Below are 16267 nucleotides of genomic sequence, written 5' to 3'. Positions count from 1 at the left end.
TAGCTTTTATTTAATTTTATGACTATGGCTATAGTGTTCACATTATATTTCAATAAATATTTGTAGATTACTAAAAATTACATTTTCAGAAAGTTCTTTTCTGTTGTGTTTTCTTTTCTACTCTTATTTATTTGTTTGTTTGTTTGTTTGTTTTCTTCCTTGTCTTGGTTTTTTTATGGTGAGGCAGAACCTTGGTTTCATATAATTTGGGTTCTTCAAATCACTGCATTGCAATAACATTAAATGCATGATTTTGCATATGACTCAGTAGTGTTGAGAACATGTTTCTCAGCCTTTGGTTTCTGGTTAGGCTGTCTCATTAGACAAGGAGAACTTTTCTCCCAAGAAAGATGGAACTTGGGGGGGGGGTGTTGAATTTTCCTTGTTCTCAGCTCTTCCCTCTATACTCAATTCTATGGCAATAGAGGAAATATCTTTTTTCCTCACAACTAAATGATAGGGTCTACTATTATCCTCAGAGATAATATTCTGGATGGGAAAAGATCCTCATGAAACTAGGCTTTCCTGAATGCACTTGCTGTAGATTATACCCTCTCAAGGCGAGAGAACACAAATTTCACATTGTATCTTCCAGAGATGGTAATAGCTTCAAGGACCAGAAACATTTCAAATGTGCCTGCTTATGAGAATTCCTGAAGCAGTTCTGCTTCCCCAGAGTGAGTAGTCCTATGACACTTATTTATGGAGGATCAGAATTAATGAATTCTTGCTGAGAAGCTGTAACTATTCAAATAGAGAATGTAAGTGAAGCAAATCCCTTAATTTCTTTCTTCTGGGAAAAGGGTAGGCTGAGGAGTTTACAAGCATGAGTTAACTTTTGGAATTGCAATCATTTACTGTTAGTCTGTACTATTTATGATTTGGTGAGAAGTTTGGTTGCCATACTTCCTCTCAGGGATGAAACAGACATTTGGAAGTGTGAAATAGAACACGTTATGAGAACGTCTTAAAACCAGGCAAAATCTTTTTTTTGTTATTCTCATTTGATGGATACATTTCCACCAGTTCCTATAATTTAGTAGTAAACTTTGTAATAGTGTAGTGAATTTGACTTTTTAGTCTGTTTCAAGATGATAACAAGGTCAGCAAGATCTCATAAACTGTGAGGATTCTTTTTGCTAGTAACAGGAGGGGAGCAAGCTGAGCAGATGGGAGAAAATCTATTTGTGAGCATAAGTACTCTGTGACTGAGCACCAATCCCAGGACAGTGTGGTTGATTATTCAGTGACTGAAGTGCAACCCTTTCATGAAAAAGCTCTGACAGAAGCTTCTGAGAGGAACTTAGTGCATTGCTTATACTTCGATGGCTAATTACTGAGAATCCTTGCAATGGATGAGACTGTTGTTTCTTTTTCTTTTTCTTTTCAAGAACATAAGGAAATAGTAGATCATCAAGAATATAGAAAAGAGAGATAGGATTGAGTGAGATTGGGCCATCTTGAGTCCTATCTCCAAGTACTCATAATAGAAAAGAAATTTGCCTACACAGAACTTTGGTTTCCTAACATTAAAAATAAGGTAATATCCACTTCTCTCTGGGGATGCTGTTAGTGTTAAATTAAATGAGATTAATTTTCTTTCAATCAGTTGTCATTTAAAAAGAAAAAAGTCATCAAGGAAAACCCATTTGGTTACATAATTCTTCAGGTAAGACAAGATTTTGTGTCCATTAGCATGGATTTTAAAGAAGAATCATAATGATTTTATGAATAAATTCAAATGGCAAAAGTGTGGATTTCATAAGAAACCAAATTAAGCAGAAGCTTAATTTGCTATTCCACTGCTATGCCACTGTTATGCCGGATGATGCTCTGGGCAGACTTCATGCATTTTTGTCATTGAGTTGGCAGAACTGCCAAATGCCAGATTTGAAAGATGAGGCTATCTACAGATGCTTGTATAATACAGTTAAGCAGAGAAACAAAAGTTAAAATATGCCCTGGCCAGTCCTGTGAGCTAGATAGCTGCAGCCTCTGCTTTCTGGTTCCCTCTCCTCCCAACCCGTTGTCCTCCCAGATACTTTTAAACATCTCTCTATAGCTGCTGAGGCTTCCTTGAACTCTAGTTTCTAGATTCAGCTCAGTTAATGGGACCCCCTACACAAACTAGCCGATGAGAATGAATTACGAGAAAACAAACCCCCCACCCACACCCCGCCCTTTGTGAGTTTGTCCCAGGCTGGTTGTGTCTGGAGACAGAAGTCACGAGTCTCTGAAGTTCAATCCTCATCATACCACTTCACTGGCATGAGGGTCCATCTTTCCCTCGTGTGCACTCAGGGGTAAGGGTGGTGACAGTTCCCACTGCATTGTCCACATATGTGTGTTATGATGAAAAATATGCATCTGTCAATGTTTCAGAACAAACATGATCAAATATTGGCAATGTCATATGCAAGGTTTTACAGGCAAAATTACAACATTAGACTGTTTCCTTAACTAACTTTATAGCAACTGACCTTCAGCATCATGGGAATAGCAACTAGCTATTATTTCTATTTACCCAGTTGGCTAAAGTGTAGCCACATCTAGAAACTAATATGAGAAGAGAAATCTTAGAGAAAAAGAAAGAAAGTTGAAGGCAAGCATGAATTATTGTAAGCAACCCTCAGAACAATTCTGACAAAATGAATTCACTGTAGTTCTTGGCAAATGACTTCAGTTCTTCTCAACAATACATAGAAGGATGGTGCAGAAGGCATGAACTTCATGAATGTTTGTTTTGTTGACCTTAGGTTCTTTTTATTTCCTATGTTAATATGGATCTTTTCCAAGGCATACCAACATAGAACCCAGCCATATGTGTATGATTCATCTGGGTAAATGCACAAGTGCACACAGCTAAGGGAATTGCAAATGCTGATGCTGGAAGCATTAGAATGAAAATCAGTGGCCAACTGGACTTTATTGTGGAACATTGGTACAGTATGACTAATATTATCTGTATTCCCAAGAGGTACTCAATATTTTCCCCATAGATATTAATAGATCACTAAAATTGATAAGTTATTGGGTAGCCATAAGTACATGCATTATTACACAATTTTCACCCATTTAACATGTAGCAATTATTTTAAGAACCACTAATAGGCTTTCTTAATGCAAAAATCAACTACAGAAGTCAATGTGATTATGCTTTAAACCACTGGTTAAGTCAACAATTAGAATCATGCTATCTTTAGGTACTGTGAACTTTACAATAAAGTTAAAATCAAAGTCAGATAGTACTTACAGGATCCCGCCGCACCAGATCTCCATTGGGCACAACCTCAACCAGGTGGATGATGATAATAATAGAGTTCAGAATATAAGTAAGGAACATGTGCTTGTGCAAGGTCACCCTCTGGCAGCTAAGGTTCCTGGGAAAAAATAACATGAAAGCATTAAGGGTTGTTACACGATAAACTTGGAGAGATAGTTTAATACTTCAGATTTTTAGAGGAAAGCTTTAAAATTCATTTTCCAGTAGCATTTCATGGTTTTTGTTTCTCATGGTGGCTTCCAATAACAAATGTAAGAGATTGAAAGTTATTTTTAATGGCAATACATTCTTTTGCTTGGCTAAACCATTGCCTACCTTGTGTGTACTGGGCTTCTCTACTTCATTAACTTGTACATTTGTGCTAATGTTAATGTTCACATGAAAATAGAGGTTTGAATACCCCAAAAATTCAATGAAAAGTCATCAGATATAGTAAGGTCTTATATGACAGGGAAAGCGATACATTTGCATTCAGTACAGGTTTTCATACTTAAGGAATTCCTCTTGCTATTTGTAAACCATGCTATATGTTTCTCTCCCTCTTCATAGCTCTGCCTTGCTGTATAAATGCTGTGTTATAAGATGGCCAATGGTTATCTTTGCAATTGGTCATATCAGTGTGGAAAAAGAAGATATCAATATCTTTTTAATATTATTATTGATATTATCAATAATTTATGATATTATCAATTGAATGGTCTTCCTGTATGATCAGGAAAACATCCAGAGAAGCATAATGATGAATACTGCACAAGGCAAAGTCACTTCTTAATACAATATGCAAATATGGCAGGGAATAACAATTAGTTTTATTGATATTTCTTCCAGATGTCCCAATGGAATCCTGCTTTTAAATGGCTCCATGACGATCTATGTTATTTGTCTGTTTTGTTTTTCCCCTGCTACTTATCTCTGAGCCAAGGCTACATTTATTATTTTATGTGGTTAGAACTGTGGGGAATTTTTATTCTTTTACTTTTCTGTTTTTTTTTTTATTATTGGAAAATAACTCAAAGGTAGACTTTTAGCATCATGCTTTTAATCAAAGCTGTTGTGAGTCATGATGATTTATTTATTTACCATGGTGAAGAGCAATTGAGAAATGAACAGACATTCCAAAATTAATCATGTGATGTGATTACTCTGCTGTGTTCTGATCATTATAATTGAAAACACTCTCCTAATTCTTGTAATTAATTCTCCATGTCTTGTTGCTTTATCGTCCCTTCTTCTGTTAAACCTTTGTGGAAGTGGCTTATTGATGATTCATTTATGTCATTTACTGTTCACTTAAAATTGCTTAGGTGTAATACTTAATAAATATAAGAATTGTGAGCATGATACAGAAGAAAACCTAAAAGGATCAAGGAAGAGTAGTCATTGTGCTCAGGATGTGTTTGTAGGTAATTAGTCTCCCTTGGGGTTAATTGTATTTAGTATCATCAAGAAAATATTTCAATAAAAATCAACTTAGGATTCTCTTATACTATGAGTCATTATATATTTAATGACATGTAACATACTTTAAGCATGGAGGATTAGATGTATTTAAAACTCAAGAAAAACTCTTAATTTATATCATTCCCCAGCCATTAGTAGTACCAACAGTAATGGTTATAATAACAATGATTATTATGTCAAATACTTACATTGCATTTGTTTTATGGCAGTTAATAATCTAAGTATTATCTGATTATAAGTAATCAAATTATTTCTACTTAATTCTTTTTAGTTTCTAATGTATTACTTAACTGTGGTGTCTCTATAAAGAACATACATGCGGTATATGTTAAATTTATACTTGTAAATATAGGTAAAACAGCTAGTGAGGCATAAATTATGAGTGATTTATTTATTTATTTATTTATTTATTTATTTATTTATTTATTTATTTATTTTCGAGAGAGGGTTTCTCTGTACAGCCCTGGCTGTCCTGGAACTCACTTTGTAGACCAGGCTGACCTCGAACTCAGAAATCCACCTGCTTCTGCATCCCAAGTGCTGGGATTAAAGGCGTGCGCCACCACTGCCGGGCTGAGTGCTTTATTTTGATAAAGACTCACTGTATGCATAATGCTTCTAACTTATTTTTATTCGATCCATGTGTGAACATATTCCTGTGTGGGGATGACTTGAGGGTACAACCATGCATGAGTGTGGAGACTGGATACCATATTGGGGTCTTTTTGGGTTGTTCTTTACTTTCTGAGACATTGCCTCTCATTGAACCTTGAGCTTGCCATTTCAATGTGATTGTCTGGGCCCTGAGCCCCTAGTACCCATCTTTCTCTTACTGATTTCTCCACAGCTAGGGTTACAGACAAGCTATGCCTAGCTTTTAAACAGGTGCTGCGAGTCTGTACTCTTTCATGGTAAGCACTTTACTCATGAGCCCTCTCTCCAGCCCCAAGAGTTTTTAACTCATGATTTTAATGTAAATAGTTGCATTTGAACTTGAGGACTTGTGAGTGAAAGAAAATGGAGATACTTTCTCATCAGCCCAGGATGGAACCATAGCTGGGGTAAAAGAGACTTTTACTGTAAGACCACATGGTTCTTATGGGTTCGCCGAATTACTACAGGAAGGAGGCATGTAGTCGTTGAAGATGACTCAGGTAGAGTTAAAAGTATATTTATCTAATATAGGTTTTCTTGATAATTTATCATGCTGAGTACCCCATGTTCCTACAATCCCTGTAACTGTACTCTTTTAAGATTCACTGCTATTTGTGTAAGTTGAATTTGGTAATAACATTAATAATAATAATACATGAAGGATAGCTCTTCTCTTCAAGAATTTTCCTTATGATATTGTCTTGCTGAGAACCAGACACAAAATAAAGCTGATACTAGAATAAAAAATAAGTGGTATTTTCAATGTACTTACTTGAAAATCCAGAAAATCAGCATGGAAGCAACCAAAGCAGCAATCGACAAGGAGTGACCCACAAGAGCCAGGTAATAAAGGACGTACGCATTCTAGAAGAAAGAGTTGGAAAATCTTGTAAGTAGATGAACAAAAGCTTCAATTTCTCTCTCTCTCTCTTCTCTCTCTCTCTTTCTGTCTTTCTTTTTATTGGTTATTTTATTTATTTGCATTTCAAATGTCCCCCTTCCTGGTTTCTCCTCCACAAACTCCCTATACCATGCCCACTCCCCTTTGCCTCTGTGAGGGTGCTCCCCAACTCTAAGAATAAATTAATAAATGTTTACCCCTTGAAAATACATCTTAAAATTATAACAACTATTACAGTGGATGAAATTATTCTTCTATATAGAGGTGTATATAGAAATAAAGTAAGCCATTTTCAAAACACAAAACTCCTTGAGATGAATATCATTCAAAATATCAAAGGAGTAATTTTAAGTACATTAAAATGTATTGTCCCTAATTATAACAGGCAATCCACACAGGTTTTAAGTCCTGGGGTCCTGTTATCTGCAACAGTTTGATCTAATCCATTGAAGTGAAGATGAATAGTCTTTGGAGATTCTTCTGACCCCTGACACTTTGAGTAACAAGGAGAGACAAGAGAGGTAAATAGCTCAAAATTCAAGAAGATATACCTTTATATACCAATTTAAATAAAATTGGAAAATATCATTAGTATTTTCTTGGCTGACTCTAAAGGATATCTTCCTTCATAAATTCACATCATAGTTTCTTTTTCTTGGCCATCCACCATCTTTCTTTTTCTCGTAATATAATTTTATCATATAAAAAGAAGAGGTTGATCCACTCATTTCTCTCTCTGTCTCTGACCTTGCCTCTCTCTCGATCTTAACATCTTGACTCAAGATTTTAAAGTTAATGTTACTTAGTCACTGTTGTTAGTTATAGAAGTGTATATAAGTATATATCTGCTTCTGATGGAGTTTGTTTCATTTATGTTTTCATTAATGAAGATACTATGTGCATATTTTGCAGATATAAATTTTCATCTATGGACTTTTGCTCTGACATTCCTACAAGTATTTGTTAGGTCTTCATATGAACAAAATGGAATGGAGGTAAATATAATAGAGGTAAGGTGGATAATTTCTATGACTTCTTAGCAATAAATGTTACATCTATGTATTTTGATTATCTTAATTATTGTTAATTGCCCCAAGGAGGGATGTGATTAAATAATTTTGCTGAATCTTGTCAAAGCATGTGGAAGTCTTTATGTGTATAATTATTTGTGCTAAAAAATGCTGCTGTTTTAGACATTAGGGATTTTAAATAAATTAGCCAATTTCTTTTGAACAGTGTCCACTGTGCAGTTGACTTGGTGACTACACACACACCACAGAACCATGTTGTTCTGAATTTTACTTTACTACTGTCCTTCTCCTAACAACACTTCCCATCCTTACAGGCGATGTCAATGATGTGGGAACAGCTGTTCTGTAAAAATAGTGGATAAAAACTCAAGATAGCGTTTTAGCAGGGAGGGGAGGGATTCGGAGGCTTTTTATGAAAACTAATGATCAACTCCTATTTTTTTCTCCCAGGAATATAGCTTCTAAAAATATATATGTAACTTATGTCTGACTCATTTTATAATAAAACCACATGTGGCTTAATTCATATTCTGCAAAGTACTCTGTTTTAAATGGATAGTTATTCTTCTGAAATAAAACTGTCTAAATGTATACAATTAAATTAGCAGTTCATGATTTAGCCACCATCTTTTGTCATTCTCAAGACTCAGAAGTTTGGGGTACTTTAAAATTAAAGACTACACTGATTTATTCAAATTCATTTGGATTACATTTACATGAAGAACTCATGAAAAGAATTTTAACTATCATATCAGGGGAACACTTTTTTCCTCACAAGTGGCCAGAGTGTCTGAGGAGGTCAAACACAACAGCACTGAGAATTATCTATTTAGACTTGCATTGCCCTTTACACTCTAATGAGAATACTTGTCCTTTTCTATATGAGCCTAATTAACATGCACTCATGAAGTTTCCTACACAGTCATGGCACTTCTCTGAGACTTCATTAAATGAATAGACATACATAGATATATATCTATGATGCAGGATAGCTAAGAAATTTGTTATGAGCCCACTAGCTTTGATTACCTCATCTGTTCTTGTGACAAGGTGGTCCACCAGTCACCTGGTCTTTACTTAGCTTGGTTATATTGCTGTGATTTGTTTCAGTTTTAATAAAGGAAAACATTCATCTACTTTTAAACTTTTCAACAGCAAAACAAAGCATAAAATGCTTTTAGTTTCTGACTCGGTAATTACTTAATGCACAGGCCTCCCTTTGAAGGAAATGACTGCACATGTTAGAACTAAGAGGATAGTTCAGAGATGCTCTTTATAGATAAATATTGATGTTATTTCTTCCAGCTATGAGGGTAAGGGAGTTGGTGGTAGATTTAATAATCTTTCAGATTTTTAATATAGTTAAAGACAAAATAGTATTTGTTTCCTTACTCAATAAACTTAAATAAACATTCTTTAACCCTAGAACATTACATACATTTCATAGCCTGTAAGGGCACAGGTATTAATAAATAAGAGTAGACACCTCTGAAAATTATCTAAAGTGCCCTCACTATATCAATGGGATGATGGGAGGCTCTATCCCACCCAGTAGTAAAACTAAGGTCTTATCCAACTGGGTCACTAAGAGAGGGTAGCTTTAGCTGGTTGCTGTCTGATAATTAGAGGCTCTGGAACTCTCCCAGGGGGAGAAAGATATTAATGAGTTCTTTAAAATGCTGCCTAACTTCTGGCACTAAGGACATCCCATTATCTGCTCTGTGGAGAGCAGTCATATTTGGCGTGATTGCACATTCAAACAGAAGTATTGATGCTGAGCACCAACAATAAAGGAAATGTTATTTTCTCTAATACCCTTCAGAAACCCTATTTCCTTACATAAAAAAAATGTCGTTTTTTTTTTAGTTATGTCGGTTGTATGTCAGTAGTTTAGTTGTTTTTTTTTTGTGATTTGGGGTAGCAGATATTTTACAGTTTTACATCCATTTTCATGCATAAATAGTGGCATTCTTATCCAATACAGAGATTTGAAATAGAACTTACTTGCAGCTTCTCAGAAGTGAAAGCGTTGCACAGAGTATAGTTGGACCAGGTCCGGTTGCTGTCAGGGTGTCTAAACCATTCTCCATTTTCATCACAGTATTTTGAAACCTTTTCTGTTAGTGGAACAAAATGGTAACACATTAGTACATCAAATCCCAACAAGAAAAGTCATGGCTTGAAGCTTACAGGCCGTGCCTGAGAGTGAATCACACCATAGAACTTAAACGTAGAGAGAACATGAAGCATTTTGTCACTTAGACATTTAAGGCTGAAAGAGTCATTCCAAGTGCTGGGCTTCTCAGACCTCCATGGTAACCATTCCTGTTCACACTGTACATGACTCCAGGGCAGTATTCTTCTTCAGAATTCCAATACTGACACAAACTTTTTCACTATTTGTTTCCGTGTAGTATACGTGTGTTTACATGTTCCTATATATGTGCAGTTGTGTGTAGAGGCCAGGGTAGATGTGTTTGGGGATTTCTACAATTGTTTTCCACCTTAAGTTTTGAGAAAGCATCTCTGAGACAAAGAACCTAGAGCGCACCAATTTGGCTAATTAACCTGGATGGAACCTTTTGCCTCTACCTTCCCAGAATTGGGATTTAGGTTTGTGCCCTTGTGCCCAGATTTTATATGGCTGCTGGGGAACAAACTCTTGCTTTCATAGATTTGTTCACTAAGACTTCCCAGTCAGCCCTCACCATCTGTCTTTTATCAAGCATTTCTTCAAAAATGAACTTCTGGCATTTCATTGGAGTATTTTTGTGTTATTTGGATGTAACCTTATGTCAACAAAATTGTAAAGAATTGAAATGTGTTGAAAAAAGACACATTTAAGATGTTTTTTGTTAGAAGTGAATTTGTCTTAAGCAAAGATGGCTCCATCTAAAAACTAGACTAAAAAGATGGATCTATGACTGGAAATCTCTCCTTTGCTTATCAAGACCATGCCTTTTAGTCAATATTTATAGCTTCTTTGGCAAGAGCCCATTGCTACTTTTGAACTGACATAGTAGACCTCAATTGTTGGACAGGTTTTTGTGCCAGTCAAGTCACCTTTAAGGCAATGGCAGATTAAGATAAGCGAGGCACCACGTGTTGGGGAGAGGTGATAAAGGCCTGAAGGAATCTCATTATAGAGCCTTTGGTTCCAGTTTACAGGAATGTAGCTCAGAGTTAGGGCACCATACAAAACCGGCTCTTTCTATGTCATCCTTTAGAATAGAATGAGATTTCTAGGCATGCTTGGCCAATGCTGACATTTATTTTATTTTGCATTGGTTTAAAAAGCATCCCTTGTAATTATACTTTGATTATCTCTATTGTTCTGGGTTGTGGTTTTGGCTTCAGTAATAAGTGAGAAATTCCCTTGAGGAAACCCCCAAAGTATGTCCCAAGCCTTGTCTCAGTGAAGGGCTCATAGCTTGCTCTTATGGGAATCCCAGAGACACTTAAAACACTTATGACCAGGTCAGATCATATTGACCCTTGGAAAACAATATTATCTTTTTCTAGAGACTTACATATTGTATCTCTAGCTGATACTATTTAGTTTCATCATCTGGACATCTCCTCTAATTAAGGCTTATTTAGCCTTTTAATGACCTTCTAGATTTAACTTAATGGGGCAGATACTTTTTTCTTCTAGGGTGTCTGAGTATGATATTTCTGGCTCTGATCAGGCAGACCCTGTAGTGAGTATCTAACCCCCAATAACGCTCTGCTGTCTACCTTACCAGGTGCATCTGGTGCTCTGCTTCCTAAGGCCCAAATTGTTCAGTACATTTATTTGAATCTGCCAAGCCTTGATCATGTTTATACCAGGGTTTCCCACACCTTTTATTAATTCAAGTTGCTCAGTCCCAATTCCTGCTCACATCTCTGTGTCTAGTGGATAGTGGTTGAGACAATCTTCCTGCATGGCTTTGCACCACTCCTGGGTATTCCTTGTGGAACTGCCCCAATCCTAGACCTTCACCCCTGTATACATGAAGAACCTAAACTAAGTGACATCAGCCTTTAAAATCACCCAGAACCCGACCCTCCTAGACTGTCCTCCTGCTTGAGCATTCCAGGTTGGCATCTAACAATATGTGTGTGACAGGATCAAGCCCTCAAAAAGCAATGTGACCGCTCTTAAAGGTTAGTGAATGTATTCCAACTTGTACAAGTTATGAAGGTTAAGAAATAATATTTAGTTCTGAATCGAGAGATCTCAACACCATGTATTGAGTTGGATTCACTTGCAGCCTTGTGTTAAATGTTGTGAGTATAAAAAGAGATAATAAGTATGTACATGCCTTGCAATGTGAAAGGTGATGTTCAGTGTGACACGTCTCTATGTAACTTCAATAGCTGAAGTGGATTTGGGTCTGCTTGTTCACTTGACACATTTTTATTTATAACGTAAAAACATAAAATGAAACCAAAGAGCTTACCTGCTGTGTCAAAGTCCGGGAAGTAGTCAGGGCAGTGCTGATAGGCTGTGGCTCCAGCGGGAGTGTCGTCCCAGCACATCCAGCCATCCCAGGTGCGGTTGCAATACAGACCTGGGAATTCAGGAAGAAACTAGCATTGAAAACATGTGGCTTAAGGAAAAGAGAATGTTTTCTGAGGTGGTTAGAGAGACTGGATCCTATCGCTGCGGTCATGATCAATCACATTTCAAATGAGCCGTTCTCATGCTTTTTTCTTTTTCCTTCTTCATTTTTAAAATAAACTTTTAAATGATTTTGGTATAGCAGTGGGGAAAATCTCATTGGATGACAGGCAGGGTTCACATTTTACTTTGTAAGAGGCTCCAAAGTTTGGCTTCTCATAAAGCAAGCAGCCCCAAATAATGCATTTCTGTCCATTTAGTTAATTGTAGAGGAAATCTAAAATGTATTCCAGAAAAAAAAATCAAGGGCTCTGAGGTATGTTGATAAGTTTTTACTTATTGAAAAATTTACCCTTTTCAAAGTATTCAACCAAGAGGTTGAATTTAAATTGTAAAATATTTATAGTTCATGTAAGGTGAGGTACATTTTTCTACCTTTACCTTCATAACAGTAAAAAAAAATTCAGCTATGGCATTATTTATTGAAACTGATAACACAGGTTAATTCCCCAAAAATCTGAAACATATTTACATAGGGGTGAGAATATGTTCTAATTTAATAAAGCATATCATTCTGTTGCATCTGATAAACCTTTTTAAAAATCATTACTTAAAGTAAACGGTGTATATGAGAGCACACATATTTCGTTACTTTCCACCCTTCTAAGTAGCTTTTATCTTAGAATGTTCGAGGCTACCCAAAAGCTTATTGAATCTGTGAAGTTGGTCCAGAGACTTGGAAGAGAATTTAAAAGGCCGTGCCAGCGCTTGCCTGTCACACATTTTTCATTTTTCATTTTCTTCTTTGGTATTCTATAGCAAGTGAACTATACTTAGCCCTGAAAATATTTGGGGCAGTTACAAAGATTCCTCTAGAGAAGAGCGCAGATTAACCATGCTTACTGAAGCAGTGCCCCATGGACTGAGGATGGGGCAATGATAGAAGAATTAGCAGAGGTTGTCAGTGAGTTGGCAACAAAGGAAAGATATACCTAATTTATCCAGAAAACTCAGGGTTTGCACAGGTTCCACCTCAGGCAGATTCTCTGTCCATCCATTTGCATTTCTCTGCTGTCGCTCAGTCCTGTACTGTTCCTGCTTATTAGGTATGAATGCTGAGTTACTGGGGTAATTTTGTTGTAAGGGCAAATGCCAGCCAAAATGATGCTCAATATAGTGGGGAACTCATCCTATGTGCTGCACAAAATACACAGGCACACCATAACGTGAGACTGTGGATCTATTCCATTTCAGCTATCCAGCACTATGTATACCTTGGGAAGAAACAGTCTTAACTGATGCTTCACACATAGGTTCACATGGTTTCTCTTACCTTCTCCTTCATAAGAGGGCAACTGATGAATCCGGTCATAGCATTTGTACTGAGCATCCAGCAGCTTCTTGCGGCCAACCAAGTACAGGAATGGCTCCTGATCAAGGCCGGAGTCAGTGAGATTGGTAGGAGCCTGAAGAACTGGAGTTGGGCTCTGTATAAAAGGTAAAAAGGTAGTTACTTACAGAGTAGGGAATGAATTAACACATAAATAAATGTGATAATTGTAAAAATATGAAAGCAACATTTATGTAAAACTCTACATAAAACATTCTTTGCTAAAAATGCATTACATTTAGTCATATTCCATCCATTTATATTTGTATCAATGTACAGTTACTATTGAGAATGTAGAACAATCATACACACTCACGCACATCTTGATAATCTTCTATTGTTTGAATTTATTTTCTTTGGAAAGCTTACACATGAACAAAACAAATAACTTGATTTTTAAAAAAATCTCCACAATTAAACCAACTTTTCCATCTTTGTAAATCTTAAGAATCATAGATAACATATTTTAAAAAGAGAAATTATAGGACAATATGTTTCTTTAGTGGACACCTTCAGCTAGGTTTTGTTCAGGTTTGGATTGTGTAGTCTGCCAAAACTTGCCTTGTTTATCTCTCAGATCAAAGAAAATAATTGACTTTAAGTTCTTCAGAGTGGTTTCCTTGACACTTGGCTTACACATAGTCATTCATTTTATTTCATTGAATAAAGCAAATGTAACCCTTGAATATTTATATCAGTGCATCATGCTTCAGAATAAGCTGATACTGTCTTTCCACTCAGTCACCATCTACAGGTCTTTTCTTCCTGTAAGTTGTGTGTGTACATGTGCATACGAGCATGGTGATCACTATACTGTCTCTACTAGCTTGTAGTCAAGAGTTCAGTCTTCTCAATCTCTTAGCCTGATGTGCTCTTTAGGAGTGCTAGCCACCTTAGGAATAAAGCTTACTGATTGATTTATTTGTTGAGCTTCATGCTCAAATGTCACTGATCCTGTGTCTGTCACTATGTACGGCCCCTGCAATAGCATGTCATCAATGTGAAGCTGTATAGTACAAAATTCAGAGTAAAGAGAGGATATGGAACAAAAATATTTGGTGACAGTTACAGATACATAGAAGAACTTGAATGGGTTCTTGGATTTCTGGAGATACATAGAGAAGAAAGGCTGTGGGAAGTAGACGAGAAAGACACACTAATGTTTAGGGACTGCTATGTCACTCTGGCAACACCATCATGACAAGGGAATAGAGTTTAGGATAGGTAAGTGGTTGAAAAAAAATCGGGTATTGCAGAGTTTTGAAAGACCAAAAAACAAAACAAAACAAAACAAAACAAAACAACAAACCCCACCCCCCCAAAACAAAACCCAACTTTACATATTTTGATCGATCAAGGTTTTGAAGGCAGAATTATAGTAAATTTCATGCAGCAGCATAGATTTCCACAGTTCAAGTCATGGGGGTAGGAAGAGGTAGAAAAGTGAATGTCTGGGCCATATCACTCTATGGTAGAATAAGAGAACACAACTCTCAACATTTTCTCATTCAGTGGAGAGATGAAGGCATATCTGAATATAAGGACTGGGGATAGTGATGCCCAAAGGGCCTAGGTATTTGGTCCATACTACTGAAAAGGATGATTCCTGGAGGAAGGGGATATTGAGTCAAATTAAAATCTTTGTAGGGGAAGGCTAGTCCTGTTTTAGACATGCCCACAAGTTAGCTGGGTAGAAACTGTTTACACGGTGAAGAGGGTAGATGCTTCTAAGTATTATAACACCTCTACCATTTGAATATTGATTATTTAATATTTAATACATTATAGATGTATGACATCAGAGAAATTGATGATCCTCATAAAATAATTAACCATGTGTGGCTGCTTTAACCACATCACAAGACACAAGTCCCTGTCAAGACTCATCTCTCAGTGACTTTCAGTGAGAGGGATTTACTGATATTGGCAAGCTGAACATTCCTAAGAATGAAGTCCTGAAGCAAACATGTGTGAATCCTGCTCCTGTGGAGCTTAGAAAGACACACTATGTGTGTCCTGACAGGAGAGACTACAATCAACCGTCCCCTCAGGACGTTCTCAGATAGAATTTGTTTTTATTCAGCTTATTCTTTTCTGTAAAAGAGATCCCTTATTTGTGTTTGTGTTTTATTACTTAATTTACTCATATTTGTATGGATGTATGTGACTGTATTTAAAAAGTCTAAACTAATATGACTGAACCACTAAAGAAGGGAGGATGACAAGCTGTCCCTTGTGGGACAGCTATTCAAAGTTTATCTATTTGGAAACCATTTGCGGGCTCACTTGATATGTTTAATTGTGGGCTACCTGCTCATTGTCTTCTAATCAAATTAAAAGCTGGGATGATGTATGTGTATACTCTCTCTCTCTCTCTCTCTCTCTTACTCTTTTTTTTTTTTTACTACAAGTTTTAGTCATTATGAATTATTTTCCTTAGGTATCTTTCCAGAACCACATTCTAAATTCTACCCCTGTATGTTTGGCAACTCATTAAGAAATGATCTTGTAACAACTGGAAATTCATGGGAGCCTGAGGTAAACACTATATGTAAGGATGCTAAATAGAAAAACTCTACACTTGTGTTTTCAGCAACATCTTTATTAGGTTTGACACATTGTAACATCAGTAGGAGTGGGGATAACATGAGGGAGAGCAGGTATGGGTACCTGATGGGGGCAGCTTCACACTTACCATTCCTGCAATACTGAAACAAACTCCAGTGAACTTGCTTTGGAGCTTGGTTCAGTAGAGATTGTTTCAACACTGAAAGAATGAAAACTCAGAACCTCTGTTGTCAGAGAAGCCACAGAATTCTGGGCTGCTTCCAGCCTGGTCCTTGCTTGAGCATTGAACTCTCCAATGGCTTTCTTCCTAAATAACATGCACCTTAAAGAACTTCATTTACAGATGGATGGATGGATAGATAGATGATAGATA

The 16267-nt window shown here is 36.5% G+C and overlaps 1 protein-coding gene across 1 annotated transcript in view; it reads right to left on the bottom strand.

Annotated features, from left to right (window-relative positions):
* Calcr (calcitonin receptor) overlaps nt 1–16267 on the bottom strand; it is a 75172-nt gene that overhangs the window by 16310 nt on the left and 42595 nt on the right. The window contains exons 5-9 of the mRNA XM_021165087.3: nt 13270–13423; nt 11776–11886; nt 9335–9447; nt 6171–6262; nt 3254–3380 (exon numbers count right to left, since the gene is read on the bottom strand). Coding sequence (XP_021020746.1) covers nt 3254–3380; nt 6171–6262; nt 9335–9447; nt 11776–11886; nt 13270–13423 — 597 coding nt within the window. The remainder of the gene's footprint in view (nt 1–3253; nt 3381–6170; nt 6263–9334; nt 9448–11775; nt 11887–13269; nt 13424–16267) is intronic.

Source organism: Mus caroli, unplaced genomic scaffold (genome assembly GCF_978045245.1).
Source record: "Mus caroli unplaced genomic scaffold, Mus_caroli_1 scaffold_7, whole genome shotgun sequence".
Taxonomy (NCBI): Eukaryota; Metazoa; Chordata; class Mammalia; order Rodentia; family Muridae; genus Mus; species Mus caroli.
This window is presented reverse-complemented; position numbering and strand designations above follow the sequence as displayed.